Source organism: Cimex lectularius, unplaced genomic scaffold, assembly GCF_000648675.2.
Source record: "Cimex lectularius strain Harlan isolate CLEC.00 unplaced genomic scaffold, Clec_2.1 scaffold24, whole genome shotgun sequence".
Lineage (NCBI taxonomy): Eukaryota > Metazoa > Arthropoda > Insecta > Hemiptera > Cimicidae > Cimex > Cimex lectularius.
The window spans coordinates 1,409,490-1,428,893 of NW_019392666.1; the positions used below are offsets into that span (position 1 = coordinate 1,409,490).

The 19,404-nt window shown below is 33.1% G+C and overlaps 1 protein-coding gene across 9 annotated transcripts; it reads right to left on the reverse strand.

Annotated features, from left to right (window-relative positions):
* Positions 1–315: 315 nt before the first annotated feature.
* LOC106660801 (synaptic functional regulator FMR1) lies at positions 316–16,649 on the reverse strand. 9 transcript variants are annotated; one of them, XM_014383740.2, is made up of 13 exons: positions 16,325–16,649; positions 13,213–13,265; positions 12,679–12,996; positions 11,339–11,575; positions 11,117–11,261; positions 10,921–11,058; positions 10,659–10,802; positions 10,469–10,581; positions 8,682–8,816; positions 7,332–7,391; positions 7,123–7,238; positions 2,557–2,763; positions 316–2,182 (listed from the first exon to the last, which is right to left on the reverse strand). In XM_014383740.2, the coding sequence occupies exons 1-13, from the start codon at positions 16,373–16,375 to the stop codon at positions 2,031–2,033; spliced, it is 1,869 nt and encodes a 622-aa protein (XP_014239226.1). In that variant the 5' UTR covers positions 16,376–16,649; the 3' UTR covers positions 316–2,030. The 9 variants fall into 9 exon arrangements, with proteins under 9 accessions (XP_014239226.1, XP_014239225.1, XP_014239224.1 ...); XM_014383739.2 differs by having other exon boundaries at positions 10,659–10,805; XM_014383738.2 differs by having other exon boundaries at positions 11,333–11,575.
* Between the last annotated feature and the right edge of the window lie 2,755 nt (positions 16,650–19,404).

A 19,404-nucleotide genomic window follows, 5' to 3' on the forward strand; every position in this document is an offset into this window, starting at 1 on the left:
GCACTTGTATTACAAGATAAAAAATATAATTAATAATCTGTAAATAAAACTTTAGCCGGTAACCATCAATTTGTTTTATAACTGTCCAGGTATAAAAAAATAACCTTCTTGCAGTAATGGTAGGAATAGTAAATAAAAATCATAACTAGTTTTAATTTACATTTTTTCTCATTTAAATACAATTACAGGGATCTAACAATACAAAAAATCTTAATATATATTTTTAGAATCCGGGTGGGAAAGAGTATCAAAAGTGTGACCACATCATATGGCCCTTGACAATTATTTTTATTTTACAAATTAAGCTCTTGACTGTTATTTAAAACAAAAAACGCCTTTAAAAACAGTCATCTGCTATGAATGTCAACATACACTTCTGATAATCGTTTGTCCAAGTTAGTGTTACGCAGGCTTCGGTTGGGTGTTTTTTTATACATATGTTTATGTATAAATAATTTATAATTATATATCAATCTTGTGATATTCTATCAAGTTCAGATCTTTGTTACAATAATCATTATCATCAATATAAAATATTAAAACTAAAAAGAAAAAATAATAATATATATACCCCTCACAAAAAATACGATCTGAACAATATCTCTTTTCCAAATTATTTGTATTTAATTTGTAAAATACATGGAAAATATCCTATAAGGATAAAAGCCTCTTTTCATGATTACATTTGATCATTCAAAAATTTCACCCTGTAAAAAAAAATCTGCAAGGCAATTAAGCTTCCTCTTTTCCTTATTTACTCCACAATTTATAGTTTATAATAGTTATATCCGAGTTAATTTACAAGAAAAATGAAGACAAAAAGCAAGAAAAGTGGCAATAATTATGTTTAACGCAACTTATAGTTAGACTGTGCGAATCTTTTAGAAATCAAAACTATAGCCACACTAGTTTCTAATTTTGAAATGAAACAATATTTTTAATAGCTTACAAACAATGTAAAAAGAAATGCTATTTACATTAACGAAAATGAGCGAGGTATTTTTTAAGTATAACATTGAAAAATAGAATAATCAAGCTCTGTCATGTTTAGAGGTCTGTAACTAAGAGACTCATTTTACTATCTCTTTTTGTATCTATAAAATATAAAGCAAGTGATGAAAACTAATTTACATACCATTATTGATATGTTAAAAGCTAAGAGACACTTTTAATATTAAACATTTAAATCATTTGGAAGATACAATATTTATTACATCGCTTTTGAAAATCCTGTAATGTAATTCAGTAAATGGGCTGTTGATTTATTTTCCTTCTTCATATATTTTATATCCCTTACTATTTATTATCTTCTGAAAAAGCTTTTGGAGGTTAATATTGGCAACTAACTATTACGTTGTTTTTATATACTTTTTTATTAATTTATAATAAACAGTTTGCAAAGCAAAAACCAATTTACCAAAGTTTTATTAATGTTAATACTAATAATTACAACAAAATCACAGGTATTAATTCTGAAAAAAAAAAAAAAACTCTTTTATAAGTACGAATTTAAAAATAACAAAACAAAAATGAAAGTGATGCCCTTTATGTTGTGCTAAGACATCATATGAGGAGGGAAAGAGTGTATGAGATGTATAGCTCAAAAGCAACATAATTACAAAAAAAGAACATTAATGAAAAAGTTGATAAACGAGCTATTTCCTCATGGCAGTTAAAAATAATCGATAGAAAAAAGCAGTTTGATTCAAACAACCGACAGCTTTAAAAAAATGCCATCAAATTATATACCTTTAAATAGATTTTTTTAAATTCTGTTTTGTATATAAATAATAGTTGGTAATATATTTTATCATCATCGCATTTGGAGGTGTGGGCCTAGCCCCTGGACTACGACTCCTGCAGCCTTTTCCTTTCTTTTGAGAAATAGCAAATAGGCCCATGGATGAGGGAGAAGTGAATATGATAATTCTCTTATTGTTGATGTATTTTTGTTTTTCAAATAATGATTTTGGCTACAGATGGCGTATCAGGAGGTGACTAGACGGATCAACTGTTGTGTGTTCGAAGAGCTAAGCCGTTGTCCCATTGTACAAGGGCTCCTTCTTCTCCAGCCTCTTCTGTCCCTTTTGATTCTTTCTTTGCCCTTTTGGTGCTTCAATGTTGTTCACACCCTCTTTACTTGAACTTTTTTCAACTGGTGGTGTAGGGATGTTGTTCATAGCTGCAGAAAAAATAAATAATTTTAGTGTATTTTTACTTGAGGCAATAGTTTAAGAAAATAATATTTATATGGTAGTAATGTAAATGTTTTCAGCATAATTTGAAAATAAACAGTTTTAAAAATTCCTTGAGAAAACAATTTTTGTCCTGTATTATGTGAAAAAAGGACATAAAAATACATTGGATATTTATTATTCTGGACAACAGTAAACAGAATAAACAATTAGAATTTTTTATTGTTTGTTTGTTTAGACAAATACACTTGCCTGAAAAAATGAGAGATTCATTGTTCAAAGTTATAACATAAATAATGCATTTTCCGTTAGACAGCCTACAGCAGTTGGTGATAAGTTTTAATAGCAAAGTGAAACACACCTGTATCTCCAGTCTCAAAGTTTTCTTGTGGTTGATGAGGATCTTCATCTTGCCTAGGTTGCCTTTGTGTATTGTTGACTCTTGACGGTGGAACAGACCTTTCACCTCTATCGCCTCGCCTTGGATACGTGCCACGTCCACCATAGCCTCCTCTACCACTAACATCTTTTACCCTTTCATCTGTATCAGGTGTTTGGTGTCTTGAACCTAAATTAGTTACCTAGTTATTATTAAAGTAAAACTTCTTATTTAACCTTTTGTTAACAAATCTGAACAGGAGGAAAAAATACATCTTGCTATCATTAGGACATTTTTCAGACTACCATGATTGTTGAGGACCCCATTTACACTTAACTTTGGTATTTTTCCTGAATATTCTCATTCACCCCTACAATTTCCACTGTGGGTTTGTTTACACCTGTGCTTGGGTATTGTATTGCATTCATTTCCATCATTTTGTCTTGCAAACCATGATTATGTGAACCTTTTTCATATTGTTGACTTTGCTCTTTCCATTATATCCGGACATATCTTGTGTTCATATTATTGGTCAAGTGAAATCCGCATATAATCTATACATTCAACTTACTATCTGGCTTCCGCCTACCAGTTTCCTGTGCTAACTTAACTTTGTTGAATAAGGGTTCAAAACATTTTTTTACTGGGACCTATCTAGGTCTATTAATGTTAATAGTATACAGTAACAACTATAATTATAACCAAATCTTGAAAAGTGCACTTTATTTACTTTTTCCTACCTACTTAAAACTAGCACATCCTTGGTGTGCTTCTTCGTACACGTCTTTTGGAATGAGTTCCTTTGCATTCCTTTGTGGCAAATCACTTAGCTTGCCTCAAGCCTGTGCTTTATCCAGTGCATGAGTTTTTCTTTCTTAAACCATTTTACCAGTTCCAACCAAGCACCCAATTGTGGTTCTGGTCTCATATATGAAAAGGCTGCCTCTTTTTTGGCTAGTTGATCAACTTTTTCATGTTCTATACCTTCATGTTTTGGAACCCACATTAAAGTACCTTGTGTTTTCCTAGAGCCATTAGATAAGTAGGCATTCCCAGACTAGTTAAAGCTAAATCATCCACGTTTAGTGCCTTTTTAGCTGTCCGATTGTAGGAAAGTATGTAGATCTGTGCACCTTTCAAAGTTATCTTTATTTTCTGTGCAATATTGGACTGCATGAACCTCAGAGCTGGAAGATTCAAGGGTTTTTACTTGTGTATAATTCAGCCCTTTTACCCCTTACCTACCGTTACCCACTTCCATATTTAATCCTTCCATGTACCATATTGGGGCCCCCTCCTGAAAATTTGGACTGCATTTCTTCCGAAAATCTATGTTATCTATAATTATTATACAAAGTGTAGGTTGATATGAAAATTAGTGTCACAAGTGAGACTCGAGCCTACCATCACCGGATCAGTATCCTGGGCACACTACCACTTGAGCTATCGTTTTCGAGACATCAATTAATCATCTCAACCCACAACATTTGCATCTTCCACTTTTTTGTCAATAATCAAAAATCATGTAATCATAGTAGATTCTCAGTGATACATATGAATCAGCTGCGAGATTAGTGTAATTATTATGCAGAGAACCGAAGTCTTGATAGCTCATGTGGCAGAAGTGCTGTGTACTATAACCAGAGGTCGTGGGTTTAAGTCCCGCTCATGATACTAATTTTTAGCGCAACCTACAATTTGCATAATAATTAAAAAAATTACTTTAGTTAATGGAACAACTAAAAACATATAATCAATTAATCGGTTATCTATGTTCACTTGGAAGAGTCAGGAAGGGTTCGATTTGTCAGGAACTGTTATAAACATCTCATTTGTTTTCTCTCCAGAATTTTGTAATGGTTTTTCCTTAGATTTCCTTGAATCTCAGGAGTCTGTTGGTACTCTCAAAAATCACTTTTTGTACATAAATGTGTTTGGGTGGGAGATTAATTGCGGTTTCCATTGCTGTTGTTGGGCAAGTATGCATTGTACGTATTACATTAAGACATGGTAGTCTTTGTAGACAGTTTGTTTCGTCTTCTTGCACAGTGACTCAATACCATAATTTAATCAGCACATTTAAAGCCAATAATTTAAAAATAAACGGTAAAATTATGTAATGAATAACAATGGCCTTCCAAATTCTACTTTGTCTTTGTCTAAGTTGTTTCTTGATTCATAACTGTAATTATACAATTATTTAAAAACAAAATTTTATTGTTAAAATGTTTATTTTAGTGTTACTATTTTATTTCCCAGGGCTACCAACAGTGAAGCCATTTTCAGCCCTTCATGCATTGTGAGGGTTGATGCATATTCCTGTTACTAAAAATTATTAAATTATAATAGTCTAACAATAACATAAAATGACAGTTGAGGGGTAATAAAATGAATAGCAATAAATTAATTTACCAATTTATTAATTCACAATTAATAAATTTAATATTGGGCTGGTGCAAAATTAATGCAGTGTTGAAAATTTGTTTTATTTTCACAGATGCTTGCCATGTAAACAAAGCTAAATCCTCAAATCTAATTTATGGATTATAATAAATACTTTTAACTGTTATCTTTTATACAAAACATTTTATTTTATATTGAATTTTATAAGAGTGAGGACCTGCAAAATTAATTATGTTCAAACTAGATTTTCATTTAATTTATTTGTATGAATTTAAACGCAAAATGTGGCCCAAACTGCGCGTAGCATAGTTTGGGGGAAGGAAGCATTAGTGAATGCACAGTGCAGGGAATGGTTTTAGAAATTTCAATCTCAAAGACAGAGAAAATCATGGTAGGCCTTTTTTTGTGAAGAAAATTCACAGATGACAGCAGGGGAAATTGTGGAAGAGCTTAGTGTTAACAACTTAACTGTTGTTTGCCATCTGTAGCAAATTGGTAAAGAAGCTTGACAAGTGGGTGTACCTCACGAACTAACAAAGCCCAAGGCAATCAAAGCTTTGAAATTTGCACATCTCTTCTGTTGTACCACCAAAATGATCCATTTCTCAATCATGTGCGATGAGAAATGGATTCTGTCTTATAAAAGGAGGAGTACGGGTTGGACAAGGACAAAACGCCAGAACACTTCCTGAAACCAAATCTGCATCCAAAAAGTTATGGCGACTGGTGGTATACTGCTGGGGTTGTTCATTATATTTTCCTGAATTATGATGTTAACTATCACAGCAGAGAAATATTGCCAAGAAATTGACAAAATACACGGGAAACTGCAATGTTGTTGTCCAGCCTTGGTAAACGGTAAGGGGTCGATTCTTCTTCACAATAATGCTAGGCCACATGTCACAATGCCAATCCTGCAGAAACTTAAGGACATAGGACATGAAACCTTACCACACCCTCCATCCATATTCAGCCCTCTTGGCTAAATACTTACATTTTTTAAGCATTTTGATCACTTCTTGAGGGATAAATTTTTTAGAGAATGCGAAACGCCAAAAACGCCTTCCAAGACTTTATTGTTTGTCCAAATAAAATTTTTTAAGTCAGTGGAATAAAAGCGCTTATTACAAATTGGCAAATATGAATAGATTGTGATGGAAAATAGTTCAAATAAATTTTCTGTATTTTATAAAACTAAAAATAGTTTTAAATGCCTTTTCAAAAACCTCCATTATTTTTGCACCAGCCCAATTCATGAAACTGCAGATAGCACAAAATTGTTGTTATAATGCTCAATATTTTAAATGAGATTACTGTAATTGTCAACATAAAATGATAAAAATTCTTAATTTTTCTTAATGTTTTCCTTTTCAACCAAAGCTTTGTTCACACTCGCAAAAAAAACTGCAAATTTCTAGATTTTGACTTTAAAAAAATCACAAAAAAATCTCAATACAGTCTAGAAACCTTTTTAAGCATCAAAACCTTAATAATTTCTGAAAGACAGAAGTGACATAATGGCCTAACCTGGACTAGCGAGGTTGTTATTTTTGATGACAAAACAAAGGCAAATGAAATGTCAATAAATTTTTTAAACAAATCACGTTTTACAAGTTCACTTGCATAGTGTCAGATGTCGAAATCAATTTAGCCCAAATTTTAAAAATAAATGAAATAAATAATTTCAATTAATTATTCGCTTTATCTAAAGCTTGGTTGAGAAGAAAAAGTTAGTGACTTTTCATCTCAACCAAGGCCTTAGATAAAAAGAATAACTAATTGAAATAAATGATCGCTAAACATGTATGAATAAAGAAACTACAATAAACTTTTTCTTTTGACTGTAGACCATGCCTATTATTAGTCAGTGAAATTTAAAAAAATGAAACTTGGCTAGCAAACTTAAAATGAAAACATAACAAAAAAGATAGTAAAATAATAGCAAAAATTACGACGAAGCGGGGAAGACTAAATGATTGACAGTATGAAAACTAAAATGCTATTTCAAGTCATTTTGCATAAGAACTATATGAAATCAGTACATGATAAACGAGGATGTCAGATAGGCGTAAAAATTTTTGATATCTGGATGTCACAATGATAGCAAGATATAAATACTTTGCAATTTAAATAAAATAGTTTTACCTGAGTATCTGCCACCATCATGTCTTCCAGGACCACCTCTTCCTCTACCCCTTCCCCTGGGCTGACCACCTCTGGCTCCTCTTCCACTGCCCACATCCATCTCTGAGTTATAACCCCTTGAAAAATGAAAATCAATTTACTATATGCTTGTAAAAGTAAAATAAATTACAATTTTGTATTAATGAAGCATGTTTAGCTTAAATACCGACTTCTTGTACCGAGTTTGTTCAACACGTGGTTTTTCGAATTCAACAGATATATTTGAGAACCTATAGCAAAATGTATACTTCATTCATTTTATAAATATGAATAACTGGATAAAAAATTAATAATAAAAAAATAAATAAATACAGTGGATTCCGTTTATAACAATGTTAAGGGAGTTTTTCAAGAAAGATTTAAATAAACTATTAATAAAAGTATGTTAATGTACCTATAAATGCAATGTATACTCATAAATATAGTATAATTTAATGAATTTATAAAATTGTGAATTAAGAAAAGAAAAAACACATAATTATGTTTTCTTCTTTCTTTTTTATGTGTCTTTGTTTTTCCTTTCTATTTTCTGAAAGTGGGGAGGATAATGAACTCAACAACCTTTTCTTTTCTATTCCTTTTATTTTTCTGCTGTGCATCCCGGGGCCATCTTCCTAACTCCCCTCTTCATGGCTTTGGGGAGTTTATAAACAACTTTAACAATCAATGAAGTTGTTGCTCCCAAAGTCATGAAGAAGGTAGTTGGGAATATGGCCCCAAAATGCACAGCAGAAAAATAAAAGGAATAGAAAAGAAAAGGTTGTCGAGTTCATTATCCTGCCACTTCAAGAAAACTCAGTAATTTTAGCAGGCACAACTTTTTCAGAACCTTAAAAAGTCTGGATGGTGATTTGACATTTCAGCAATTGACATGATTGCTAAGCTTGCCACAAGAAAAGTCAATCTAATGGCCCCTCTTCATTATGGCCAAAACAGTGACTATGAGTGGATGGGCTGTAATGGCCCGTATTGGCCAAGGTTGGAGATTGTGTTGAGGAGCAATGACTTTTGTCTCACTAAACACATCAAAAGTGGCCAACATGTATGAACAAAGTGCGCAGCAGATAGGCGACTGTGTCCACACACTGGGCCAACATTGGTCAGCCACTGTTCGTTGTTTTCAACAAGATTTCTGTGAATAGCAAGTAAATATCAATTATACACCTTAGTCAAACACAAAACTGCAGCACCAATTTCTCGACCTTGATATTCATCACAGCACAGGAAAAGTAAGCAATTATAAGGCTGTTGAGGCCATACTGGGGGGGAAAGGGTTGGACCACCTATTGACCCTGCGAGTGGAGCTAAGCCCATGGCCAGCATGTCATGATGCACATCTTGGTGACCACTGCATTGACCCGTCATGGCCCACAGTGCACAGGGGCTGTAAAATAATGTCCAGAAAAAAATCAAGAGGGGGGATTTCAAGTATTTAAAACCTCAACCGAACATCCAGAAAACAAGAAGAAAAGTTCTGGAACTCACAAAAGCTCCACCAGTGACCAACATCATTTCTTTACCTGATGGGCTTTCCTCTCTCCCGGTCTCTTAACAGTCCTACACCAGACAGCGCGCAGTACTGTTCACACTTAACAGGCAGTTCGTTTTTTTCAGTTCGTTCTTGTTTGCGTGTTTGTTCATTTGTCAAAAAAAGCCTGTGAAACGTCATTGTAAGACGTTAAAACGTGGAGGAGAAATTCAAGATTATTAAGGCGGTAGATGAAGGCATTAAGAAAAAGGGTGACATCACTATAGATTTCTGCATACTACCAAACACCTTATCCACAATTTTAAAAAATAGGGTTAAGTATGATGCAGTGAGTGGATAAGCCAGCTCAATACCTCAAACCTCGATTAGTCAAAAAACTTGATAACTCAAATTTTTTGACTTCCTCCTGAGATTCAAGTTATCAAACTGTACTGTATAACAGAATCAACTGTACATACATAAATATAGTTTTTACCTTAAAGAAAATCAATCTAGTATAAATAATAAAAAACACTATTATCATTTTAAGAACAAAATACTGGACACTGTACATACATATTTTGTTGTTTATTTCAAACTGTAATATGTATTTTTACAATTTAATTATATTATTTTTTCTCTTAATACGAAATAAGAATAAACCTAGGTAATAAATGTTAATAAAATTTATTCTATCACTAAATGATTTTCCGGTATTTAGTTCAATTTTCTTTCAAACCATCATAATTAAATAATTATTTATTAAAATTCATGAATTTCTGATCTCGTTCCATTTGGTTTACATTAAAATAAGTGTTGCAATCAATAGTACGATAAAAATACATACAGTTTGAAGGCCTTTTTTTTCTCCAAGTACATAAAAATATGTGTAAATTATGTATGTTGGAAATGTGAAAAGGGGTGATTTATTTCTATGTTAACATGTTAGTTCTTCACCATAATGCCACACCTGAGGACTAGTACAACCCCAAACTAACCCAAAGGTTCTTGAGGATTTGTTATTGTTGGTAAAGCTTTTGTTTTCAGTTTTTAACAAAGAATATTTTTTCCAAATGCCACAAAGTCTAGTCGAAAAGTAGGACTAATCAATGCTTTGATTCAAAATGAAATCTTTGATTTGTGTAAAGCTCAGAAACTAATTTAAAAAATATATTGATCAAAATTAATTAAAAAGCATTTAAAAATAAAAGTACATAACTACAAATAAACAGCTGTTCAGTTCATTCTAACCATGTTTGTTACCAAGTCCTAACGGCTATCAGCTTATATATACTGTTATTAGATTCTACTTAACATCGAACTCAGGTCCAACTAGATCAAGTAGCCAATTCTAACAGACCTACATCACCATTTCTTTCCATCTAACACACTTAACAGAGTTAAAAAAATATCATGAATAACTACAATCATACCAACCATTTTCGACAACTTAACAAGCGATCTAACACAAATTGTGAATACCCCTGTAATAAGATATAAAACATCTTGCTACTATTGGCTTTAACCAGGTCAATTTTTGATTTATTCGGTGGAGTGCAGCCAATGCTTCTCACAAAAAAAGTAACCCAAACAAGAATATGTCAGTTATCTTCTTGGTATGTTAAGACCAAAGTGATGAGTGATAGTGGCAGGCAACTGGTGGCAAGAGACCGAAAACATGCCTCTTCGACAAACGGGTTGTTTAATTTTTATCACAAGCATATCTCATCACTGGTGAGTCCCAATTTATCATTAACTTGATTATTAAGCCTGGTTGTAGTGTATTTCTTCTACCAAACAATTATGGCACACAAGAAAAGTAAATTGTTATTAACATACCTTTCGTTTCGTCGTTGCGCTTGGAATCCCATGCTTGAACCCATAGTAGAGCCTTGCATGGTTCTGACTTGGTTTTCTATAGCTTCCTTGTCTTGCCTTAATTTATCAACTTCCTATAAATTAAAAGTACCAATAAAGAATAAAAGTAGTGATATTTTAGGTGATAATTTATTTGGAACTAGCAAAATACTTTTAAGTGAGCGAGATGATATTCTAGTAAGATCTTAGCATTGGTAATGCTCTCTAGCGTCCCGACAAACATAAAAGGCACCAGGCCCTCTTCCCTTGGAAGCGATGGCTGAGGCTCATTGTCCCCTTCTATCTTAACTCTGACCTTATGCATTGAAGAAAGACAAAAAATGTATTTATAAGCGACAAGGTACAGTTAATCAAAACAATGGCCAATGTCCATGGGATTGGTAAAAATATAAAGTCTGAATGGTTATACTTACTACTCCACTTTTATCTACTATTTCCTGTATTGTCCGGCCATTTTTCCCAATAACTTTACCAACTAAGCTTCTCTCAACTTGCATTGACTCTTCACTGTATTCTAGCATCGTTCTTGCTTTTTTAACGGCCTCTTCTGTCTAATTCAATTAAATAAATAAATAAAAAATAATAATTTAATTTCTTATTTTTACTTACTTCACCATGAATTTTAAATGTACAGCCTTCCTCTAATTCAATATTTGTTATACCGGGAACTTTCCTCGCTTGTTGAATATTAACTCCATGAGCACCTATTGCCAAACCCATCAGATCTTCTTTCACAGAAAACTCATCAGAATAACTGTAATTAACATTTGCATAATAAAGCCTATTCCGTAAATCTGCAAAGAAGGGAATAAAAGCAATACATACACATACCCTGCAGTATTCTGAATTTTTGTTGACTCAAGTTGTTTTTGAGCTTCTTCTGTCCTTTTTAAAAGAAGAAGTTTTTGATGAAGGTTTCTAAAGTGCATCTCTTGTAACATCTGGGCTCTCTTTTTTGACTCTTCGTGCCTTGATATGAAACTCAGTACCCCTCTTTCAGGTATGTACCTGCATATTGCAGCGTCTATGATATCTTGAAAACTTTTGTGAACATCATCTTTTTTAGCACTGCAACATTAATATAAAGTTAAGATACTAATTTATAATTTATAGTCATTGTTTAATGGTGTATATCACTACTAGACGAATAAATTAGTTTGGTCATTTGTTTAAAAAAAATATTGTTTCATTAAATTAAAATTCACAAAGTTTTAATATTGCTTCTAAACTACCAAAGGTAGGGAAGCCTTGTAATCATGCAGGAAGTGGACAAATTTTTGTCATCCAAAATCAAAATTTCCACTCGCATTTTGAGTTTCAGACCTTTCTGAACAAATTTAGTTCCATATGTCACAATTGCTTGTAACCAGCAAAATTTCAAAACTATGAGACCAAATTCTATGAAATTTTTAGAGATTGTGCAGGTTGGTTTCTAGATGATACCCTATGAACTTCATCCCAATTGGATCAACAGTATTACCTGCACATGCGCAAACATAAAACCCAGTACACAGCTATATCTTCCGAAACCATTTGTCGGATACTTACGAAATTTTTAGGTATTATGCAAGTTGCTTTCTAAACTATCCTCTACAAATTTTTTACCAATCGGTTTAACTCATGTGGATGCACATATACAAACATAAAATTGCATACACAGCAATATCTCCAAAACCATTGGTCGGATTCTTATGAAATTTTCTAGTTGTTTTCTATGATTTCCTATGAATGAACAAATGACTTTTATTCCAAACGGATTAATATAAACGCATGTGGCATGCACAAGCTTTGGATGGCAATAGGATATGTTAGTTTATGAGTGAATGTTTGGAGTCAGACCTTTGTAGCACTCAGAAAGGATATAGCTAACCTAAGATAGGTTTGGATGTTAGGGCGTGAAATGACCTTAGCCATTAAAACGCCCTTAAAAATTATTAATAATAATAATACTAATAAATACACTACAGTCCACTAGCTAAACACTGAAAACGACATAGTTAAAAATGTGTTGAACTATTCATAAATATGCAGTTTATTACATCTTAGTAGGGAAAATGAAATTTTCAGAAAATTTTGTTTTTTATTTAAATTAGATGCATGTTATTACTTTACAAATTTTGATAAATAAGTGTGAACTATCATTATGATAAATTGGAATAAAATCAACTTACTATTCCCGGAGTTCTTCAGGTACTTCTATCTCAAATTTTGTAAATGTTTTACTTGTTATTGGAGGGTTTGGATTTTTATGCCTGAGTCGGTCTGAAGGTACAATTTCCGTGTATGTGGTTTCCCAGCCAAGGTATTCCAATACTAGGAAGTCTCCTTTCATCATTTTGATAACAGCCCTCCACCAACCACTGGATTCATGGTCATTTGACCTAGAAAAAACTTCAACCTCCTCATTCTCTTTGAAGGCCTTGGCAGGCACATCTTTGGGGGCCGCAAGACGGACCAGGTCAAAAACAAATTTTGATTCAGCTTGCCATCTTAAAAATTACATAATTATACAATGCTAGGAGTACTGTAGTAAAAACGAATGAGAAAAGAGATAGATAAACAGATGAGAGTAAAGTGAGAGAGAGAGAGAGAGAGAGAAAGAAAGAGAAAGAGGGAGAGATGGAGAGGGAGAGAGAGAGAGAGAGATATGGAAAGGGAGAAAGAGAGAGAGAGAGAGAGTGAGAGAAAAGAGAGAATTGACTTACTCATTTTCAAATGCAACAGATACTTCTTTATCAAAAACGTCAGTTACATATGCCTAAAAATAAACAAAAATTATAGTCAATTAATTACGTATATTCATAATTAAGAATAACTTGATAAACAATAATAAAAGTTGGTAAAAAATTATAGTACTTTATTGTTACAAATAATCATTTTAGTACGATGTATTAATTTTTTAATGGGTTTTACATACAATTTAATATAAATTAATATGACTGAAACACCATTTTTTGTCTCAAGCGCATGGTCCAGCATGTAGAGAACGGGCTCAATGTCACTGACACAATGGGGATATTTCATAACATGTCTCAAGTAGTAATGCTGCCCAACACGAAAACTACACTTAAGCAGCTGGATCCGCAAGGTGTGACAAGCCGAGAGGCTGATGCCCTATTTATTTAAGACTGTTCTCGACACTCACTTAGATAAGTTTTGTTGATTGTGTATAAGGTGATAGATTGATTAGCCCCATTTCAAATTAAACTGAACAGCACTTGATCGCTCTACTGGGTCTGTCTACTCTCTTGTGACTTATTTGCTTTTTGGCTAACGTTATCTCATAAGAGGTCCTCAATGAAGAGGGCGTAAGTCGAATGACTGACATTCTAACATGGGGTTAAGCTGATCAGTTCAACATGTGTTTACCATCTTGCAGATTAACAAGCACCACTAACTTTACAACATATTAATAAATAATTATTGCATTACGTATTTTTATTTATAAATAATTTATTGAAGTATTTATACTGTGATAAAAAAAATTTTTTTGGTTGAAGTTTTATAATATTATAAATAATAATTAAATGACAAGTTGGGGGCTAAAAAAAACCTAGCTGAATCTGTAATAACAATATGTAATGTTAGTTATAAATTTAAACTGAAATATATTACCTACATAATGAATATAATTTAATTTTATTTACTTGTCTCTTTTCTTAGTTTTTCTTTCTTAAATTTGTGGAGGGGAACTTGATGAAACTACAATAGAAGGCAATTAAACAAAAATTTCAGTACTGAATCAGAAGAATTCAAATTCTTAATAATAGGAAAATCCGAACTCCCACTCCAGGAGCATTGGGGGCTGCAAGGTTAAGTTAAGGTGTTTACATGGCATTTCACTGTAAGGTAAAGGTCCGGGTTTGATCCAGCACCCCTGACATATTTAACAAATGGGCTGTTTTTCAAAAAAACTTCTAGCCTGGTATCTCATATCCTCGTAGTTGAAATACCATCATTAAAAAAAAAAAAAAAAAATATAAATAAATAAAATATTTAAAAAAACTCCCACTCCACTTGACAGGGCTAATCTATACAACTGTGATACATGCAATTTGGACCTATGGATATCAAATTTGGGCGCATTATGAGGTGGATTCAACATCCATGCCCATACCAAAGTGATTATTATGCAGACTGGATCTTTGACTGCCTAAGATGCATGGAGGAAGTTCTTCTGAAAGCCCATTTATTGGAGAAAACTTTGTGTAAATGTATCATAATGTTCGACTGCACATAGCTTGAGTTGTCCCACTTGGAGGATGTAGGTGTTACCATCCTACAGAACAGTGACTCCCAAACTGTGCGCCATAGTTGTGCTACAAGGGCACTGTGAAAATTTTCTATTAAAAAATATTATTTTTATATCAATTATTTAATCTTTTTATGGTCTTGGATGAAATGAAAAAGTTAGTGTTAAGAGCACAATTCGAACCAACAACCTTCGGCTCAATATGCCGCTGGCTGTTCTAACCACTTGAGCTATCATGACTTTGATCCACTCGGACACCAACTCCCTATCCCAACCTACAACCTTTCGAATTGTCCTTCTTTTTGTCATTTTAATTATTGAATAATAGTAATTTGGTCAATAAGACTACTAAACATAAATGGATTAATATTACTTTTATATTTATTAAAAAACCTATAAACTAAACCCCCCCCCTTTATAAAACACTAAAAACTATGACCCTGATGGCCTGGAATCTCATGAGTGTTAATGAGACAGCTGCAATAGTTCATTTTATATTATTTAAAAAATTCACTTTTATATTTTCGCTATTAAGTGTGTAATCGCTTTTCAAAATGCATTTTTCAATTTCACAAGAATGTGAGGAGCTTTGATTATTTATTAAATAAAATCGCAGACAACGTAAGAGGTTTAGATACATCAATGCTTTTCTGAATTGGAAACGAGTTACTACTGTTGTCATAAGTTCACGCTGAGATAGACCATTGTTTTGACTTGAGGCGCAGTGGAAAAATTTTGATATATATTGAGGGCACCAGATACAGAAGTCTTGGAACTACTGGATGCGATAACTTAAATTGTACAGTATCTAAAGCTAGTTTATTAGTTATTTTGGCCGAGGAATAAGTACGAATAGTGAATGTAGTCAGTATACAGAGCTGTAAAGAGTGAAAATGACTAAAACCAATTTATTGCCTCTAAATGTCTCAATTTATTTTTATTGCGATTAATAAGATCGAGAAAAAAAGTGCTATTTTCGTGTATAAACACGTTTTTTAGGGCTGCAGTACGAAAGGAGAGAACGTATTAATTATACGTAGATGGTGGAACAATATTTGAATACCAACTACATAAAATGTGCAGGATTTTGAGAGTAGGAAAGAAAACGCCAACATTGAAGATTTTGTCAGGGTTGTAAATTCCTCCACCGTAACTTTGCAGAACGCTGCATTGTATAAACACGTTATAAACCAACATCGAGTAAAATCCCTAGCCTCGGGTAAAAATAGTAAAGCGTGGAAAAGAAGTTAACACGCGCCCTGTTCGACGTCGTGCATTGTGTTAGAGGAGAACGAATGAGAAAACTGTTACCGCGATTGCACTTGTAAACAGCCGATAAAGAAAAAAATGTTATTTCTTCGACAAGACGAAGGCACATGGAAATATCACGCCCTGTTAAAAGACATGGCGTCCTAACCGTGTTTAGTCTTGGACAATTATCAAAAATAACTTTTCTCAGGATGGATATCGGGGTCCGAGCCGGGGCACGGCGCACAGCCAGGACAAAGCCCTCTCGTTTAAAACAGTCCGACAAATATGTAATAGAGTACTTATACCGCAATTACCTTGTAATAAGCACCGTTCTCGCCGCAAACTTCCACTTCTAGGTCATCCATCTTGCTATAGTTATGAAAATATCAACGAACGGGTCCTTAGTTTGGTTTACTACGGCCAATGGGATACCTTTCTACCTCGGAGCATTTATCCCATCGGGGAACGGAGACGAAGCCGAGAACAAAAAGGCCGTGGCCTTTCAATACTCGAAATTCTCTATCGAGTATCGATACCCTTTTTTGTGGAAAAATTGTTCAAAAAAACAGAAATAAAAAAGGCGGAATTCGACTCTATAAAACGAAAACAAAATCACACTGAATTGGCTCATATGACTTTTGGGCCAATCAGCCCGTTTTATATTTATTCGACCGTCCTTTGATCATTTCGAAAGCCTCTCAGGAGGGTTCTCGTTCCAAAGATGAAACTCGTTCCATATATGAAATGGCACAAAACGTTGTGTATATGAGCATAATATACATTACACATGTCCCAGTTCCCGCCAAGAATATAAAAACTTTTTTTAGACTTTCAACATTTTTATTTATCATTCTAATTACATTTTAGTTAATAACTTTAAATCCATCAATCATTGTTCATTTTGTGTTTGGAGAACGATGGATCTGTCATTTGGACAATGATTTGATGCATTGTACCTATCAAGAGTCGTGCCTCGTTTAGTTCAGACAGGAATTAATGAAAAACTGTTACATTTACAATATAAACCAAAATACAAATGAGAGAAGAATAACATAACAATCGGCAGAAAATGGATTAAAAAAAACGTGTTGAAACAATGAAAATTCTGTATGCATTTCAAAAAAGAGAAAAGTGAAGAAATAAAATATTACAAAGCGAACAGAAGCCCTGCTCACCCCTATTCCTCTGGGCAGTTCAGATAGGAGTGATAATGTTTATAATAATTATTCAGAAATCGTGAGATGCGGTCTGGTGTGATGTAGGTTTCAGAAAAACATTTTCTTTATCGTGCCAACGTTTCGATCTTTATTGAGGTCATCTTCAAGGCCTGGGATGATCTCAATAAAGATTGAAACGTTGGCACGATAAAGAAAATGTTTTTCTGAAACCTACATCACACCAGACCACATCTCACGATTTCTGAATAATTATCGATTAACGGTCACTAATCACCACACAAAATGTTTATAATCTTAAAAACTAAAACTCTGCACACTCATAGATTTTATTTTATTTATTTGTCTACAAACTGAAACACAGTCATACTGACTGTCCTAGTTTGTTTTCCTGAGTGTAATGTGTTTGGGGAAAAGTGAAAGCGAAGAAGGTGCCGGGAATGGATTTAATAGTACAGCCTCTCCTCAAAAAATGCTCCCCGGAAATTAATTAGCTATATCACCAACACAAATGTGGTGATTCATTTAGGCTACTTTATAAAAAGGTGAAGACATGCCATAATAATTATGGTATTAAAAAGAAAAAAGCTCCCTGACAAACTTATGTTCTGCAGACCTATAAGCCTCCTCCCTGTAATCTTTCAAATTTTTGAGCAACTAATGCTGCCTCACTTAAAATATACAGGTCATCTTATTCCAAGATAGCAATTCAGCTTTCGGGATGCTCTATCTTTCCCTTTACAGCTAACTTACATCTAACTTTATACATAAAAAATGTTCCAATTGTTATGCCTAGACCTACATATATGATGGTTTATAACTATAACACCTCTCTCCTCAAGAGTAAGCATCCTTTGGGAGACTTACGATTGTTATATTATGATTAATTACAATGAATAAAAATGATTTAAATTGAAATGCATTGTCGATTTACAACAACAAATACATCAATAAAAAAATATTATTATTACAGGGATTATAATGTAGTGGAGTTTTTTCATATACTTGGTTGTACATAAATTGGTGGAATTTGTTCAATTTGACTGATTAAGAGATAGGTTGTGTAGATTAAATTTTTCTGGTTTAATGCTGAAGTTTGTAGCCTGCTCTGGAGAAACAGTGATAGAAAAGTTTCTAATTAGGATTGGCTTGCCATAGGAGGAAAATTTAAAAATCAGAAGTTCTCATTAGATGAGTTTCCCGCTAGCTGCTTTTATCAGAAGTATACCATGAACAGTCTTGATTCTATGTAGTCTTCAAGAAGAATTTTTACAGTATCAGGTTTTGGGAAAACGGCCAAAAATTGGTTTATTTTGAGAATGTGTATCAAATAGTTGCTGTCAATTTGGAGAGCTGTATACTTGCAGAGTGTGTAGATCCTATTAATAACCAATCTTTTTCACAAAGATTTGGGTGAGTGAGATTAATGTTTGAGGACATGCATTTGTTTTAAAGACAGATGTCATTGAGGTGTATAATTTTCTGGGTTTTGGTTCTTAGTAAGTACTTGGTCTTTGGGGTGGTAATTAAAAAGTTAATTTTGACTATTGGGTGCTGGTAACATGTAGAATAACTCAAATTCTAGATCTGTACATAATGGTAGGCTTATGAAATACCTTATCTGATCCTTATCTAATAAACAAATTAACATATTTCTAAAACATGCTGAGGCTTTACACCAATGCACATTTTATATTTATAATAATTTTTTAAGTTTTATAAGAATTCGTGAATTCTCATGATAATTGGATGAAAAGTTTTTAATTTACAAAATGTAACATCTCAATTAATTGTAAAAGATAGTTCTTACTCACAGTTTGTTGTTTTCAACTAACTGAATTTCAAGCTTAAAGCTCGTGTTGTTGGGTTAGCCTAGAAATTTTGATGTGAAGGGTGAATGCATTGCTCTTGTCTGCGTATCCTTCTAACAATGCGTTTTTTAGATCATTCCAAGTTTGTACGTCGTTATTTTCTACTACCTTAACACCTCGTCCTATTATTTAGTTCCTGAAACAAGATAGTAAAGACACATTTTAGAAATTGGTTGATTAGGTTCTACAAATGTGTTCACTAACTTTTGTGATATTTCATTGAATCTTGTCAAAACATTTGTGCATCCATTTAATTTTGGAATCATGTCCCAATATTCTCTTTTGAATTCGAGGAAAATTTTTTTTAAATATTGGTTTATTGTACAAAGAAGGATTTTTCAAATTGGT